This window comes from Magallana gigas, chromosome 1, assembly GCF_963853765.1.
Source record: "Magallana gigas chromosome 1, xbMagGiga1.1, whole genome shotgun sequence".
Taxonomy (NCBI): domain Eukaryota; kingdom Metazoa; phylum Mollusca; class Bivalvia; order Ostreida; family Ostreidae; genus Magallana; species Magallana gigas.
In genome coordinates, this window is record NC_088853.1 from 32792694 (window position 1) to 32809148 (window position 16455).

The 16455-nt window shown below is 29.6% G+C and overlaps 1 protein-coding gene across 1 annotated transcript; it reads left to right on the plus strand.

Moving 5' to 3' along the window:
* The first annotated feature begins 889 nt into the window (after positions 1–889).
* Positions 890–7108, plus strand: LOC105318121 (receptor-type tyrosine-protein phosphatase C). Its single transcript, XM_066066279.1, has 12 exons — positions 890–1389; positions 1510–1638; positions 2154–2305; positions 2527–2662; positions 3078–3224; positions 3571–3658; positions 3974–4047; positions 4144–4278; positions 4388–4507; positions 4603–4748; positions 5664–5799; positions 6032–7108. The coding sequence occupies exons 1-12, from the start codon at positions 1327–1329 to the stop codon at positions 6104–6106; spliced, it is 1401 nt and encodes a 466-aa protein (XP_065922351.1). The 5' UTR covers positions 890–1326; the 3' UTR covers positions 6107–7108.
* The last annotated feature ends 9347 nt before the right edge of the window (positions 7109–16455 follow it).

The window sequence follows — 16455 nt, forward strand, 5'->3', positions numbered from 1 at the left end:
GTATCAGACATAACTTTAAGGACACTCTTTTTCAGATCCAAGCATTTAATCAAAGAGACTATACAAAACATATTTGTAACCAACAAATTTCAATGAGTTCAAGAACGCATATGAGTGCAGTGCTTTTAAAACGATTCAAGAATGGTTCAAGGTCAGACTATGCATACAATGAGTTTTAACATAACTTAAAATATATATTCATGCTCCAACATGCTCTAATATTTCTAAACGTGTTATTCTTTAACGTTCACCAACTGTATAACGGTAATAGAACTTAAAATTATATTTTTTGGCAAAGTTAGTGCATTCATTACAGGAACAGTGGTGTTTTTTTTAAATTAAAAAAAGAAAACGATAGAAAAAGAATAGTTGCATTTGGTATCTGTCTTAAAAGGAATTCCTTAAAACTAATCTTCTGAATTGTAACGAAGCATTTCCGATGAACGAAAGAATCAACAGATAACCAAATAATCGAAAACATGAAGAATCTAGTTACATGTATAAGGTACATGTTGCTTTTGAATATGAAATACAATTGGTTTTTTTAATAAGAAGTTAAGGTTTGTTTTACCAATAGCAGTACCATATAATAAAAAAAACAATCTTGTCTTTTCATACAAACCTGTATGAAACAAAAGAGGAACAGAGAGAGAGAGAGAGAGCATTTCATGGGTAGTTTTACGTGACCATACATTCACTTGATACAATCTAAGAAATATATATATATATATATATATATATATATATATATATATATATATATATATATATATATATATATAGATATATATATATATATATATATATATATATATATATATATATATGAAGGGCTTTGTAAAGTCTAAGTGCGTGAGAATAGGTGCTAATGTTAACCTATCTTTGAGCTGAAATGCGTTCTACTACTCGTCAGTCCACTAGAGTAGAACACATGCCCAAGTAAGTTTATATTAGGGTTGAGCGATTTAAGCGAAGTCATGGAACTGCTTTCTGCAGTAACTAGAAAAACCGATAAAAAAGTTCACACCTGTGTCTTGTTAACAGGCTTTGCCTAGAAAGTGGCTTAATGTTAAGCAAATGACTTTCTAGAAAGTCTGAGTATATTTTCAAAGAAGATGTTTTTACAACTTTGTCTAGATATTTTCATAACTACATAAAGATGATTTTCTCCTGCTGTTGATGCTCAGTTGAGGAATATGGCCTTTGAGCATGTTGTGTGTCATAAATTATCACAATACCCATGATAAAATGTCAAAATTGCATAGTAGTGTATGATCAAGCATTCTTACAGGACCAAAACAAAACACGGTGGATGACTTTTGGTGGATGATTTGGCAAGAACATGTGGAGCAGGTTGTAATGTTAACAAATATCATGGAAGGCGACAAGGTGAAAACTAGTCTGTTATGTGCATCTTGTTTGATTTGCCAAAAAAAAATGTAATATTTAAAGTCTTTATAAAATAGTTTAGTTAAATGTCATTTATATGTCATTTATGTGATTCCAAAGTGGAAATGCACCCAATATTGGCCTAACTTACAAACATCAATAGAGTGCGGTAGTTTCACGGTTCACTCTCTTGAAGAGAAACAGTATACGTTTTACGTTATCCGGAAACTTAAAGTCACCAATAAGAAGGTTAGAGTCATAAAATATTTTTTGTGGTGTTCTTTGTTTTCTGCTTATATTTTTTTGTTTTCGCAATTTTTTATATATGTCGACTACAGTGTACATTGAAATGCATAACATGAAAAATAAAATAAACCATCTGAATAATAAGCATATCTCTACAATGGCTTAAAACGCAGATATATCTCAGGACGACCTACTGAGAGTCATGTTTCTTGTAATTAGTTATTTGCATTAAAGATGAATTTAATAATAAGTAAGAATCATCAGCAGAAGATGGCTGTAACATTGTTTAAAGATAGTATTGTATTATCACTTAATGAAAACGCACTACTTATCATCTGATTACCTAAATCAAAGTTCATTCTTATGTCACAAAACCAGGATGGGTCGTTGTTTTATTCCTATGCGCTTTCTTCCATTGGACATTTTTATGATAATCATATTATAAAATAAACTAACATTAACAACTATGACCATCATCAAACAAGTTTTGCGTAAATTATTTCTTTATTCGTTTTTAGCGCAAAAGCGCCAGTAGAACAATTACTCAGTATCATTATACCGCCTGGCCGGATCATGGAATACCAGAAGCGCTATGTCTCTTACTATTTCATGATCAAGTGACGAGATCCAAAATTGACAGCCACAATGGACCTGTCCTTGTTCATTGCAGGTATATAGACATGACCTCGCCGTATGAATAACCTATAATACTGAATTTTATTTAAACCATTAATACTATATAGTAGAATAGACAGCATTCATCTGTATTTGACAGGTAAAAACACTTTTGATTATATTTAAAGGGGTCACTCAAGTGTTAACCAACGATATAATAAACATTTTTAACAATCATGATTAGACAGTTCTGAAATTGATGACTTATAACTTTAGTGCTGGAATAGGGAGAACAGGAACCTATATTGCAATAGATGTACTGATTGAATCAGGGAAAACGCATAGCAAAATCAACATTGCAGAGTATGTGAAAAAAATGAGAAGAAACCGGATGAATATGGTCCAGACCTATGTAAGTGTGAGATTTTTTTGATAGAAAAAAATCATTAACATGAAATGCTATGTTATAATCAAAATTAGTTCTTAAAATGAATCAAAATGTCATTTAAAAAACCAGTATTAAATTTATGCAAAAGGAAAAAAAATGGTTTTAAATGTACTCTGCTTTACATCATACCTCAAGAAGTAAATAAGTATAATGGACTAATAAGAAAATCAACTATATTAAATTATCTTCTAATTCTGTATAGATTTGGGGGATTTTATATCAATTTGCATTTATTCATATTGCAACAAACAACAGATAAAGTCTGGGTAAACCATATGTGTTAAAATATGATTTTCAGGCGTTCATATTAAGTTTGGGGGCTAATATATGATACCATGTTGAACTTTTAAACATTGACAAATTGTATATTCGCAACAAGGAACAATACAAGACAATATTCCTTACCCTCCATGAGATGTTTAAAGCACCACCAACTGTTTTGAGTACAACAGAATTTCTTCAGAAACTTCAGAATGAACTCTGTAATAAGCCAGCTAATGTTTCAGCATTCAAAAAGGAGTTTCAGGTTGGTTTGTTTAAAGCATAAATCAAAAACAAAGTGGAAAGTGGGTGATAAGAATAAGAAAAAAGTTTATTATTTATTTCTTTTGTATCTTAACCATGGAATTTTTTTAATTTTCGCTTAATGAATAATTTTAAAAAAACTAACAATTACAAAAAAAAATTTAAATTATTTTGCTTTTTTTAAAATTGTACTCGTATTTGCTGAGGTCCATGAACATGAAATTTGTGACATTAATAATGTTAACAGATTTTACATTTTGCAACATAGTATTTTTGTTCAATATCATGTCTCAAAAGACAGTTAATATAAACGTTTGTTTTTAATACAATATACACGTACCCCACAGAAACTACTGGCAGTTCGACCACAATACACAGCAAAGGACTACAAAGTGTCTTCACAGTTTCATGATTTTTCAGCGTCCATTCACCCTCGTAAGTAGCCTTATTTTACATATTGGAATTGTGTACTTCTTTTCTTAATTTCGCAATGTTTCTAGTTAGGTTTTAAGACCTTAAAAATACCAATACAATACATTTTTGTAAGAGAGGATTAACAGTTACAAAGCTCAAATCATTGTAACATATGGAGAGTAAAATATTTGGAAGCAATGGTAATTTTTTATGTTTTGAAAATGACATATATTTGCAACACAAATATGTTTTTATTTGTCGTCATCGTACATAGAGCGAGTAGTATAAGTTCTTTAAAATATCTAAATGACACTGATAAGTATCCGATTTTTTTAGTTGACAAGCACATCCTTTTCCTTACGTCAAATGTACCAAAACGAGGAAGGTACATAAATGCTATAACTGTTCCCGTAAGTTTCGAAAACCATCGTTTTCGTCAATTTTGGAATCGTCTTTTTTCAACATAAACAAATCATAATTCTACATGTAGTGGGATTTTTTTTTAGTCTTTCACCAATCAAAATGCGTTTATCATCACCAATTACCCGACAAAAGGTGACGCTGTTGACTTCCTTCGACTGATTATTGATTATGACTCTGAAGTTGTTGTCTGTATGGAACCTCTCTGCAGTATAGAATGTGTACGGTTTATTGATTTGTATAAGGCTGATTTTTTTAATCATTTTGGGGTTTTTTTCAATAAAGTTTGTGTTGATTTTGAAAATCTCAGTTTTAAATTTCCTTTTTTAGGCGAGCACATGGCTTCCAACTGCAACCAGATCAAAACAAGTTACTCCTTTCACAACAAAATTACGACACGAACAAACAAGAGACGTCAAGAGCAGCATAATCGAAATAACCAAAGAAGGAGTTAGTATACAATATTTGTAAGGCATCACAAAACTATACAGTCAAAATACCATTTTTCCTAATGATTATAACAAAATTGTCATATCTTTCTTAAGAAAAGCGATGAAACATGGTCTGTTGAGATAGCTGAGCCAATGAACGACATCAAAGAAACTCATTCAAAGACAGTAACTCACCTCCTTAGCTTGGTATCGTTTGCACGAAACATTGAAACAGAATCTCCAATTATTGTCTTAAGCAGGTACATTGTAATTCCTGTTGCAGGTAGATATATAATACAAGTACATGTACACCGTTGCTTTGTTTTCATTTTTTCATTTACTTGGATTGTTTTGTTTGGTTCATTTTGTTCTTTGTATTTGTTTAAGAATTTTTTTTTTCTATTTGGGTGTGGGGGTGAATTTTTTGATTTTTTCTTTTTTTTTTTGGGGGGGGGGGGGGTCTTTTTTTGTTCTTGTTTTTTGTTTTTATTTTTTTCTTAAGGCACAAACAATTTGTCTTTTTTACTGAAAAAAAAACACCCAATGAGCTGTTGATATTATCAGCTAAAAAGATACTAAAATGCTTTAATACAATTAGATTTATCCCTCTAATAACAATGACTACAAACATTTATTAAGTTGGTTTTTTTTTATTTTTATGAGAAATTACATCATTGGCCGTGTATTGAGTATTGACATAATGATATTTTTTAATTTAAAAAGAACAGTAAAGTAAATTTTTATTTTGCATAAAATAAAAACAATGATTGTTTCTTAAATGATACGAAATAAGATAATTTATTGATGTCCAAACCCCCTTTATACCTTGCTGTATTGTTTTTAAAGAATATAAGGATGTTTAATTAAACCAATGGATGTCCCGAAAATATTTTGAACTATATTTTCAAATTTTGTTTATTGTGAAAAAGTCTAAAACCGCTCTAGGTTAAGTTTCCTTGACATTGTCAATAAAAGAAATAAAAATATCCAAAACATTAGACATGACGAGTGTAGAGTCCGAAGATATATACTGACTTTCACAAAATAAAACTATTGTTTTCTAATGATTATTATTTCATTCCAAATGTATAACATCAATCATAAGATCAATGATTGTTAATGTATAACAGCAATCAAAGTTAAAGCAGAAATTACATCTAATTTTATACTTAAAGTGATGGTGCCGCTCTGTGTGGTGTGTTCTGTGCTGTATACAACCTGATACAACAACTGACAATGGACGAGGAGATAGACGTGTTCTCTGTGGTCAGACTCCTACAAACACGACGTCCTGAACTTTGCTCATCATTGGTAAAAAAATCGATGTTTATGGAGTTTTTCTTTAAATTTTTGCCTGTAAAAAATGATGAAATAAAAAGATATATCAGACACTTAGCATTTTTTTATTAAAGATATTTCATTCGCGTTATATTCTTTGCATTTATTTTTACATTTTATGTAAACACAGTTAAATGTAATACGTTAATTCAGTCTAAATATCACAAACTTTTAAACGTTGTATCTATCTTTTATTTCGCTACAGGAAGAGTACCAACTGATTCATGAAGCCTTACAGAGTTACACAAAATCGTGCGAAAATATCTACTATAACCAATAATTTTGCAGTTACATATGACAATATATATTTTGTATGTTAACTTTTTTCACTTTATGATTGTATATAAAGATACATTACTTTTATATTACATTTCATATTTTGTATCGTAACGGTTATGCATACATGTTAGCAATGCATTTCCGTTGTTTTGTATATAGCACAAATTATTTTTTTTTGTTATGAATAGCATTGCCTTACTTTTTTTATAGTGTTCAAATCAGAATTGTTTTTCCAGAATGTTTTGATATACACAAATACGAATACATAACTATTTTTACGGTATATGATATAAATAAAGATATTTGATTAATATTGGTTATATTATCACTTAATATGTATATCATTATTGAATGTCAAATGTAAAGACACATACGATTTAGCAGATGACATTTCATTGGATGTTAGAATCTCTTCATTTTCAACAACTGAAGTCTACATGGTTCTTTTTGACTAAAGTTCAGTTTAGTGAATATAAGATTTGACAATCCAAAAAATATTGAAAGATGAACTACGAGGATATTGCCTTTTAATTATAAAATTGGTAAGTTTATGTGTTGTATCAGTCTGACTATTTGAAAATTTTATTTCATCATTGTATTTGATATGCCGCATATATGTTTTTGTTATTCTTAAAGAATTATTGAGCAAAAAAGTTATGGTTTTTCATAAGTTATAAGTTGTTTTTTTTTAATTTGAGTACATGTCTGTGTCTATATGCTAAGAACATATATAACAAAAATAATTATGAATACGTATATTTTGGAAGGTATTCCGTTGAATTCGTCTTCAAATTCATTCAAATATTGACGATTTATCGCTATTTAGAGGATCAGCTTGTCCACAAATGTTCTCTTAACTGTAAAATATATTGAGCTAAACAAGATAAGGAATGACAAACTAAGGACTGTATTTCTGTATTAAGGAATTCATATCGGTCACAAAAACACAAATAGCCAAAGCTCTGACGTACTCGAAAATTTGAATAAAGATAGTTTCGTCATATCTTGCTTTTGTTTTTGTTTTTTTAATAATTATCTCCGTTCTAGATAATATTCTGTAAACAAAATGACTTTAACTTTACAATAATTTTTATTTAACATTAAGAAAAAAGGGTTGACAATTTAGATATTTATCAACAGGAGTCTAAATTTAAAAAAAAAAGTACTAAGAATCGTTATTCCCTTTCATTATATTCTTTTTTCAATTTTATATGTTTTGTCTCAATTATTTACAGCAGTATATTTTTAATTATTTTAAACCAAATATCGATTCGCAAATAAAAACTTCCTGAACAACCACTCCATGTTAAGGTCAAATCTCACTCAGATTGAAAAATCTTTTTTATTAATATCGGGTCATTGATCTGTAAATGGTTATTGTACTGCATAGTACAATTACATAGAAAAAAATATATGAATATAAAAAAGAATATTTTGAACAACTATTTACTAGACTGAGTACATTTTGATTGCGTACTCTCTTGCCCAGCGTTTCATTTCCATTCTGATGTCATCTTTTAGCTTGGTTGGCGCCATTGCGTTATAGTTTGAACTGCAGATAATCATGCACTCAGATAGAGACTATATATGGTTTGTTCCTAAAATGGCTCCCTTAAATGAAAATTGTCATTTTATTGTAGTTCTTTGTTTTATTTGTACAAATATACAATTGAAGTTTTTTGATAATTTTCATTTTCATTTTAGTGCCCACAATTTAAAAATATAACATCATGAAATTTACTTTTTCCCGCCATTTTTGCATTTTTAGCATAAAACAGCTTGTTTTGAAGCTGTTTTTGAGGGAAACATTGAGCGACTGCTTGAACAAACAAAATATTTTCACCAAAGATGTATCTCTCCAGTACTTATAAGTGACAACAATTTCGTTCTTGTTCAAAGAGTCGCTCTTTATTTCATATTAAAAGAATAAGAAAAATGTCAATTTTTGACTTATTTTGATTAACTGATAAAAATAGCGTCACTTCTGACATCATATACTGCCAGTGAGTGCATATAAATCAAAGAAATGTGTAAAAACATATTTTATGTCAACTTTTTTTTTTATTAAATAACACAACAAATTGTTATACCTTAATCACTTTAAAAATTGCGAACTATGGGGGCCAAATTTGACTAATATCACATAGAGTTCTTTGTCGAACATAGCTTGTTTTGGATATAGAATTGATTTTATATAGTATATTAAACATAAATTTCTTAATGCATCAGCTATATTTGGATTCGGGTCTGATAATCGATGTACAAACAATGAACAGTTTGTAAATATTTTCATGTACAGACCTGAAGCAACATATTTACTTATTATCGATAGTTTTGATGCTTTATATCTATTACATGTAAGACATAGATGAATCAATTTTGTTTTAAGGCTTAGTATATGTCTCAAACATTTACGAACAACACTTAATCGGATGTTGAATGTCATCATCGGCTGGAATAAAATCATTACGCAAAGAAAGATGGTTGAATCTTACTTTTACTAATATTTTTATCAGGAAGTATGCACAATTATATAAAGAATTGTAGATATGTAATGATTTAAAAAATTTTTTTTTTATATACATATATGTTTAACCTTTCGTCTCGCATTGTACGTGGGTCTCATTAACTCCCATGGAGTCTTGTACAAAAACGTAAATACTAAATCTATTAGGATGCTAGCATATTACATAAATTACATAATATTGTATTTAAATATCATATACAATTTAAAAGGAGGAAAAAATGTAAAGGTTATACTTTAAATGAAATATATATAAAACATTTCCGTCAGGCAATATAAATTGATATCCCTTAAAAGTTTAGTTTTCTTAATTGTCAAATATTATTATTTATGAAATTTATGGAATGTCCTAACCAATAGAAATATTTCTTTTGCTTCCTGGTTTTAAGTTTTTTGCATCGTCATTTGTTTTTAGACCTTGATTTCTTAATCTCCTTTTTTCTTGTTTGATATTAGTGCGGAAGATAAAATGTTTTTTCTGTCTATCTTAAATTCTGACAAGTAAACACCCTTGCTATAGATAATCTAGAACGAAATGTCTGTGTTCTTAGCCCTTAGCCTATAGTAAATAGTATTTAAAACATTTCACTGACAGCTTTCAATTTTCCTCGTGTTTAATCTTAAACTTTCCTGGTGTTATCCGAGTCTACGTTCAATTGAAAGCATGATGACTCAGACTTTCTGACCTTCAACTAACTCTTCATCGCTGACAAAAAAAAATATTAGGTATAATCAAATACATGCATTTTAATATTTATATTTTTGGACAATATCAAGTTTATTGACCCTATTGACGGAAACTTTTTCCTTAGCTGTTGTCTTCTGAACCATAAACATTGTATTGTCCCAATTACCAGTGAGTACATGTAAGTGCATGCTTTTTTACTAAGAGATACATATTTGTTTTTCTATCTATTGCATTGATATAAAATACGAAACAGTGATTCTATTTGATACTAAAAAAATAAGATGTAGATACATGCATTTTTTAAAGAAAACGATGCATTCGAATTGAAATGAAGAAATAGGTACATACTCTTTTTTTCGTATGAATTAATAAAATGGATGTACAATACGGAAGTTATTCGGATATGTTCATTTAACCCTTACTTATCAAAAAAATGGTTGGTTTTTTTCTCCTTTCGTTTCATAGTTAACATCATATACCTGTACTTATAACTTCCACTATCTACAGAGGTATTGTGTCTAAAATTGTGATTATCATTTTCACCAGTCAGGTGTACGCAGCTGTGTGTGCTTTAGGTAAGTATGATTAGCTCTTGAAAAAATAACCATAAAAATGCACCACTCTTCTAAAAAAATTAAAAACAAAATTAAGGACTATGTATTTTAACTTTTATTTCATTTGATAAATATAATGTATATAATCTGTGATTGCTTAGGTATATCTGTAATGCTTACCATGATGAAGAAGACTAATGTAGTCTAATGAAAAGCGTGACATAAGTAGTAGTATATATTTATTTGGTTAACACAAAAATGCATTAACATTGTTGAAATATAAAATACATGTTTTATTGTTTATTTTTTTTTATATCTCGAGGGAAGTGCACGTCTACATTCGAGTGCACGTCTACATTTAAATTATGCACATAGAACTAATTATACAAACAACTATACATAATATACATATGTGTGTATTGAATACATTTTATGATAACACTTTGATGTTTTACATCCGCAAAGAAAACCTCGCATTGAATAAGCCTACGTGGCAAAAGCATCCGTGGCAAGATTCAACCAGAGATTTTGGAAGTGAGAATGCAGTGGACGGTTTATATAGTAATCGTGGAATTTGAGGCCAGTGCACTTTCAATGATGACGGTTATTATACAGCTGAATGGAGAGTGGACCTTGGGAGGGTCGTCAGTATTAGTTACATCAATATTTACTACAGGACGGAAAACCGAAGTATGGTTTACACATATTTTGTGAATAAAATGAGCAAGCTATACGAACGTATTATATTTTTGCTTTTATGTGTTATTATCATAAAAGTGAAACAATTATTTCAATAGTTCTTGATTGATTTTTTTTTGCAATAAACTTCAAATATATGAAATTAAGAATAACACGTACCTTGCGGTGTAGAGAGAGAGAGAGAGAGAGAGAGAGAGAGAGAGAGAGAGAGAGAGAGAGAGAGAGAGAGAGAGAGAGAGAGAGAGCACTGAATAGAATGAACAACACTAGGCATCTTTAAAGTGTCGGATTAAATATATAGATACTAAGCCAGTAAGGTGAATATATAAAGCACTTTCTATTTTTATCAATAATAATAGCCTGATGGTTCCGTGTTTTATATGTTAATAACGGCGTCATTACATATATGCTATTACATTTCATAAAAAAGAGATATACTTCTATGAATATAAATATAAGGGTAGAAGAAATGTATTATACAATATGTTTAGACTAGAAGGCAAAGGACAAAAACAAAGAAACTAACCTCTTTAGAATGAACTTCATATCTTTCTCATAATAATTCATTTCAGATCCAGGTCCATTTGTCAATAGAATGGCTGGGTTTTCAATTTACGTTTCAAATACAACATCCAAAGATCAAGGACATCTTTGTTACAAAGACCAGTCAATTGGTGAACCATCAGTTGACCAGCAAATCAACTGTTCTATATGCGGACGTTATGTCATTTACTACAATGAACGTAGTCCTTATAACAACCTTAGTTATCTGTCTCGGTATGCATACAATGAACTGTGTGAAGTAGAAGTATACGTTGAGTATGTGCACACATTAGTGTTTTTTTTAATTTTTTTTTTATGTTGTAGTGTGTAGGGAAAATGTAATTTGTAATAAAAGTTTGCACTTCGAGTTTTTTATTTTCAATTTTTTTAAATATGGCACCAAATCAATGCACTTTGAAGAAAAATCAAAGTGCGTTAAATTTGGGAGCAAGTTAATGAACTTTTTACTTGAAAGTGCGTTACAAATGTATATTAACCTTTTTTTGTTATCAAGGAACATAACGCACTTTATAAAAATACCTATAAAAACATATTTTGGAATTGCATGTATAATTTGTAAATAGTATAATGATGTGTTAACACTTGCAAGTTGACCGTCTTTCAGAATGAGGGGGGGGGGGGGGGGTTAATTGATGCAGGTCATTTATCATTACATCATTTAATTGATTACAGGAAGAAGGTCTATATACCCTCATCATTCCATCGAAAATATGATTTTTAGAAAGTTTAAACCATTGACAACTTCATGCATGGGATTTTCATAAACTGAAAAATAAGCATTATGGCGCATTTCTCTCACATTGATGTTCTTAAATCATATTGTTTTTTCCGGACATATCCTGTTTTTTTTACAACATGTTTGTTTATAAACACAAGCAATTGAAGCCAATTAGAATGTGTTGATTTCGAAAATCAAGATATATAAACCATTTTCCTTTCTGTCATAGCCCAATCTACAAGATAACAAGTTAACTTGCTACATAGATAAATAAAAAAGGAATAGATTGTTGCAAAGAGATGCAGTTTATGATATATTTGTTCTTTATTTGTTAAGGGGGCTTGGTCAAGATTTTTTTTATGTTTACAATGCTTCAGTAATGCATTTTTAAAAGGCAACCAAAATTTGTTGAGTTTTAGGCGAGTTAGAGAGCTTGCAATTCTCTGCTATGTAAACAAAGTTTTTGTTTATATTTTGAATGCTGAAGTTAAAATTCCAATTTTTTTTTTTACCTAAAATGAATATGTTTAACGTTAGAAACTGTTTATTTATGCTAAAAATGAATAAAAAGACAATTCAGCTGCAAAAATATTTTTACTGCTATATTGAACCTATTTAAACAAAAGCAGGACACGAGCCTTGTTTACATGACAAAGAATTATGAGCTCTCTATATTGTTTATTACTGAATAACTAGCTCTCAAATAGCATTTGATCATTAGAAATGCATTTCTAAGGCATTGCAAATAATAAAAACAGAAAAACAGATTTTATCCACAATCGTGACCATGCCCGTTTAATTGTCAAACAACGTAAGCTTATAAAAAAATAAAATAAAATAATTTTTTAATCAAGGAAATGTCTATCAATTTGACAGAGAATACATTGGGTTCGTTTTTAAAAATATTTCATTGAGCTAAACAGGGTAAAACAATCAAGTATGATATATGTTATTTTTGTGTAGTACATGTACCAACCAAGAAGACCCCTGATGTTCCAAGATTTTGCAGCCGCTTAAAATGCAGTTCTGTAAAAATCCATTTACACCCAATAAAAAACAATAGTCTTGAAAGTATATTACCACTTAGTGTTATAGCGTATCTCACATGACAGATGAGATATCATCTTTTAAATATTAATACCCGATAGGAAAATAATAATCTCCTTAGGAGAAAAAAACTTCCTACAGGATATATAGGATAATCCAACGAAAGTTATATATTTAATTCAAAGAGGTAGTTTGACTAGAGCATTCTACAATTTCTTATTTGATTATAAAATCATTTAGAGGTTTTGTTCAAATCCTATCGGAATTTTATCTCTATTTTATTCCGGTAAGAAATCTTTTATATCTTAAAAGACAATTTCTTTTTCCTTATGGTATTTTTTTCCTGTAAGAATGTATACTTTTAAGGTAAATTTCACACCTGATAGGTGAGATACATAAGTAACAAAGATGTTTATAAGTTCTCTAAGTAAATGTCTATCATATTGCATTTTTGAATTATTTGATACGTGCAGATTAGACGGATACATGTACAATCAATGTACTGAAGTACTGACGGGAGTAGATTTTAATGGTTATTATTTGTTTTAAAATCAACGATATACTATTTTGCTTGGCAAGTAGTTAATAATATGTATTTGAATTACGCACATTTTTATAGTATGAATTCTCTGACTTTTCCGAGAAGAATTTCGAGAAAACCCTGTGTGAATCGTATTGTTTAACATTTAAAGATAGAATTGATTCCATCAAACTATGTATCAATCATCGAAATATTCCAAATATTTTATGGATCCGAGCAATAATAAAATTAGTCTCGTTCAACCAGATGCTTGGCTTTTTCCGTTAATCTCCGACATGCAAGATATACTCTCTGCCAATGTGTTCACCAGGTCGCGTGATAGCTTGATGACGCGACCTCTGAATATAGAATGACTCAATCAACTCCCAAAAATGTCACCTTGCTACTAGCATAATTTTCCGACACAGTGTTCAAGTTCATATTGTGGTGAAGTCTTTAACATTGCTGTTTATATCTTATATATACGTTTGAAAAAGGCAATCCGTTTAGAATCATTGAAATAACCATGTTTTTATGTTAACAATAATGTAATCATCAAATGATAAGCGCATGAGATTATCACTGTGACACCATGAAGAAATTCATATAGAATTGAGCATTTTCGCTAATCTATACGTTCATATAAAGAAACACATTTGCAAATGTAAATATCATTCACTGAGTCATTATCGCTACAGGAAGCCGAGTAAACAAACTTGTGTTATCGCAGTTTTGAAAACTGTAGTACTGAGTACGGTATGTGAGATTAAAGATGTGTCCAAAATACTAATAAATAGAAGAGTAAAACAATACAAATAACATATAATTTCTTTTTTAGATTTACGTCTGTAAATACGAAGTTTTAATTCTAGGAAACATTATACACTTAAAACATAGCGATTCTGTTTTTGTCCATTTGATATTTCATGCCATCTTTTTTTTTGGTTTCATTTACTTGATTTTAAAAAAAGTCACCCATTTGGAAATATATCGATTAAATGACTTGCATCCTTGTTAATCAGCTGGCAAGTAAAGCAGCCCTGTTAAGGCTTACTATGAAAATATCAGCGGATTGAAACGTTCATAAAACGATGCATCTTTTATTTCAAAATATTTATGTTAAGTAATTTTATTATGATATAAATGTGATATTAAATGAAATAGTATAGTAAATGCTACTTTGTATGACATTAGTGTGGTCCCCTGAATTGATAGTCACGTGACATTTGTTGATAATTCTCCCGAACGGAGGTCATAAACAAATTTCAATATTACAAGTGCATACCCTTATTTGAATTAAAAAAAAAAAAAAGATAATTAAATTCGAATTTTCTGGTAGATTCTGAAATGTACTGCTGCTTTTTAGCCTTATATAGAGTTCATTTTTTATTAAATAATAAATATCAAAGAAATGAACCCCGGTTGGAACTAACATGACCTTCGCTAAATATTTTACGCATTTATTAATTCATTATATTGATTTTATCGAAGAAGCAGCACTTTTAATAAATTAAACAATCCCTAAATTTATATCCAAAATATAGCAATGATCTGTTTAGCATATGCCCTTGTAAAAAGCAGATTAAGATAAGCTTCCCGGTGTCAAACAGCTAGAACCTGAACATTAAACACTCTAGAAAAGAAATAATATGCGCTCTACAAAATAATCAAATGTCGAATCAAAACAACCATTATAAATAGGATTTAATGGCATAATCTATACTACTATATTAAAATAATAGACTCGAATTTTTGGTCTTTAATACCGATAAATTGGAAGAGTACTGTCTTTTGTTTTATATATTTTTAACATCATTGGTTCTTCAAGATTACCAATTTGCTGTTTTTTCTCAATTAAGCAACGCTAATAAATAATAAACGAAAATTCCTCAAAAGATCCCGACATTCATCTGGATTTTTTGGATTTTACAATCTTGCGTGTGCGCAATACATGGACGCTATCGAGATCTTTAGTTAATGTTTCCATAATACCATATTTCCATGAATAAACTCTGAAACAATACACGTACTTGTACATTTTCATTGGCAATTTGCTTTATATTCTGTTCTTATATATTTATAATTTCTTATGAGAAAAATTATAAAATAACAATTATACATATCAACTTAGAACTAACTTTTGTCTTCGTGATGGCAAAACAATATTTGCTTACATGCAAAAAAAAATCCCATTGTATTTCTTAGGAGAGAGAAGATATAATAAATGTCCTACGGACCTGGTTTTACGATAGAATGCGTTCCGTGTATTGTGTCTGTAGCATAAAAATACGTGTACGTTAAAGTAAAGGTGTTGAATTCTTCGATTATATGGATTAAAATTTTACATGAAAGGTATTTACAGTCTCAAAAAGGTTTAGTATGATAAATTTGACTGTTATCTTAATGCAACTTCAATATTCTGTTAAATTACGAGTATATGGAAGGCATTTTTTTAACAAAGGAAAGTGTAGTGAAATTAATAGCATTATTGTGGGTTTATAGCTTTGTTATGTAGATGTCAACAATACGGTGTGTCAATGTTTCTATTTCGTAAATGTCCGCGATATGCAATGTCAACCAGTGCGCGCACAGGTCAAAGTCTAGCAATTGTTTTTAAGATAATGCCCTGTTTATTTATAAAATGCATTTTCCCACACTAACCTCTGATAATTTTGTTTTATCTAAGATAAAACTACGTGTTAGTACGAAAGTAAAGACTAGTAAGTGTTTCGCAATGGTGTTCTTATTTCGATAACTACATGTAAGTACATCGTACAGTAATCATGAAAGTTTATTACAGAACAATGTCCTTCGAAATTTGCCATATACTTGTAATTACTTCATTTAAAAAAATGATTTTTTTTTTCATTTTTTCAGGTAACAGGTCAAACAATATTGCCGCAGCTTTCATGATTATTTAAGCAATTGGTCAACTAAATCATTATCACAATCTTCTTGTGCGTTAATAATTGCAAAAATCAGAAAATTATGTAAAGTGTTTTACTCATAGTTGCAAACACTGTCATAATATATATT

Coding starts and splice junctions, on each gene's coding strand:
- LOC105318121 (XM_066066279.1), top strand. CDS start 1,327: ATGATTTGGCAAGAACATGTGGAGCAGGTTGTAATGTTAACAAATATC. Junction 4,048..4,143: donor TAAATGCTATAACTGTTCCC/GTAAGTTTCGAA, acceptor ATTTTTTTTTAG/TCTTTCACCAATCAAAATGC. Junction 4,279..4,387: donor CTCTCTGCAGTATAGAATGT/GTACGGTTTATT, acceptor TTCCTTTTTTAG/GCGAGCACATGGCTTCCAAC.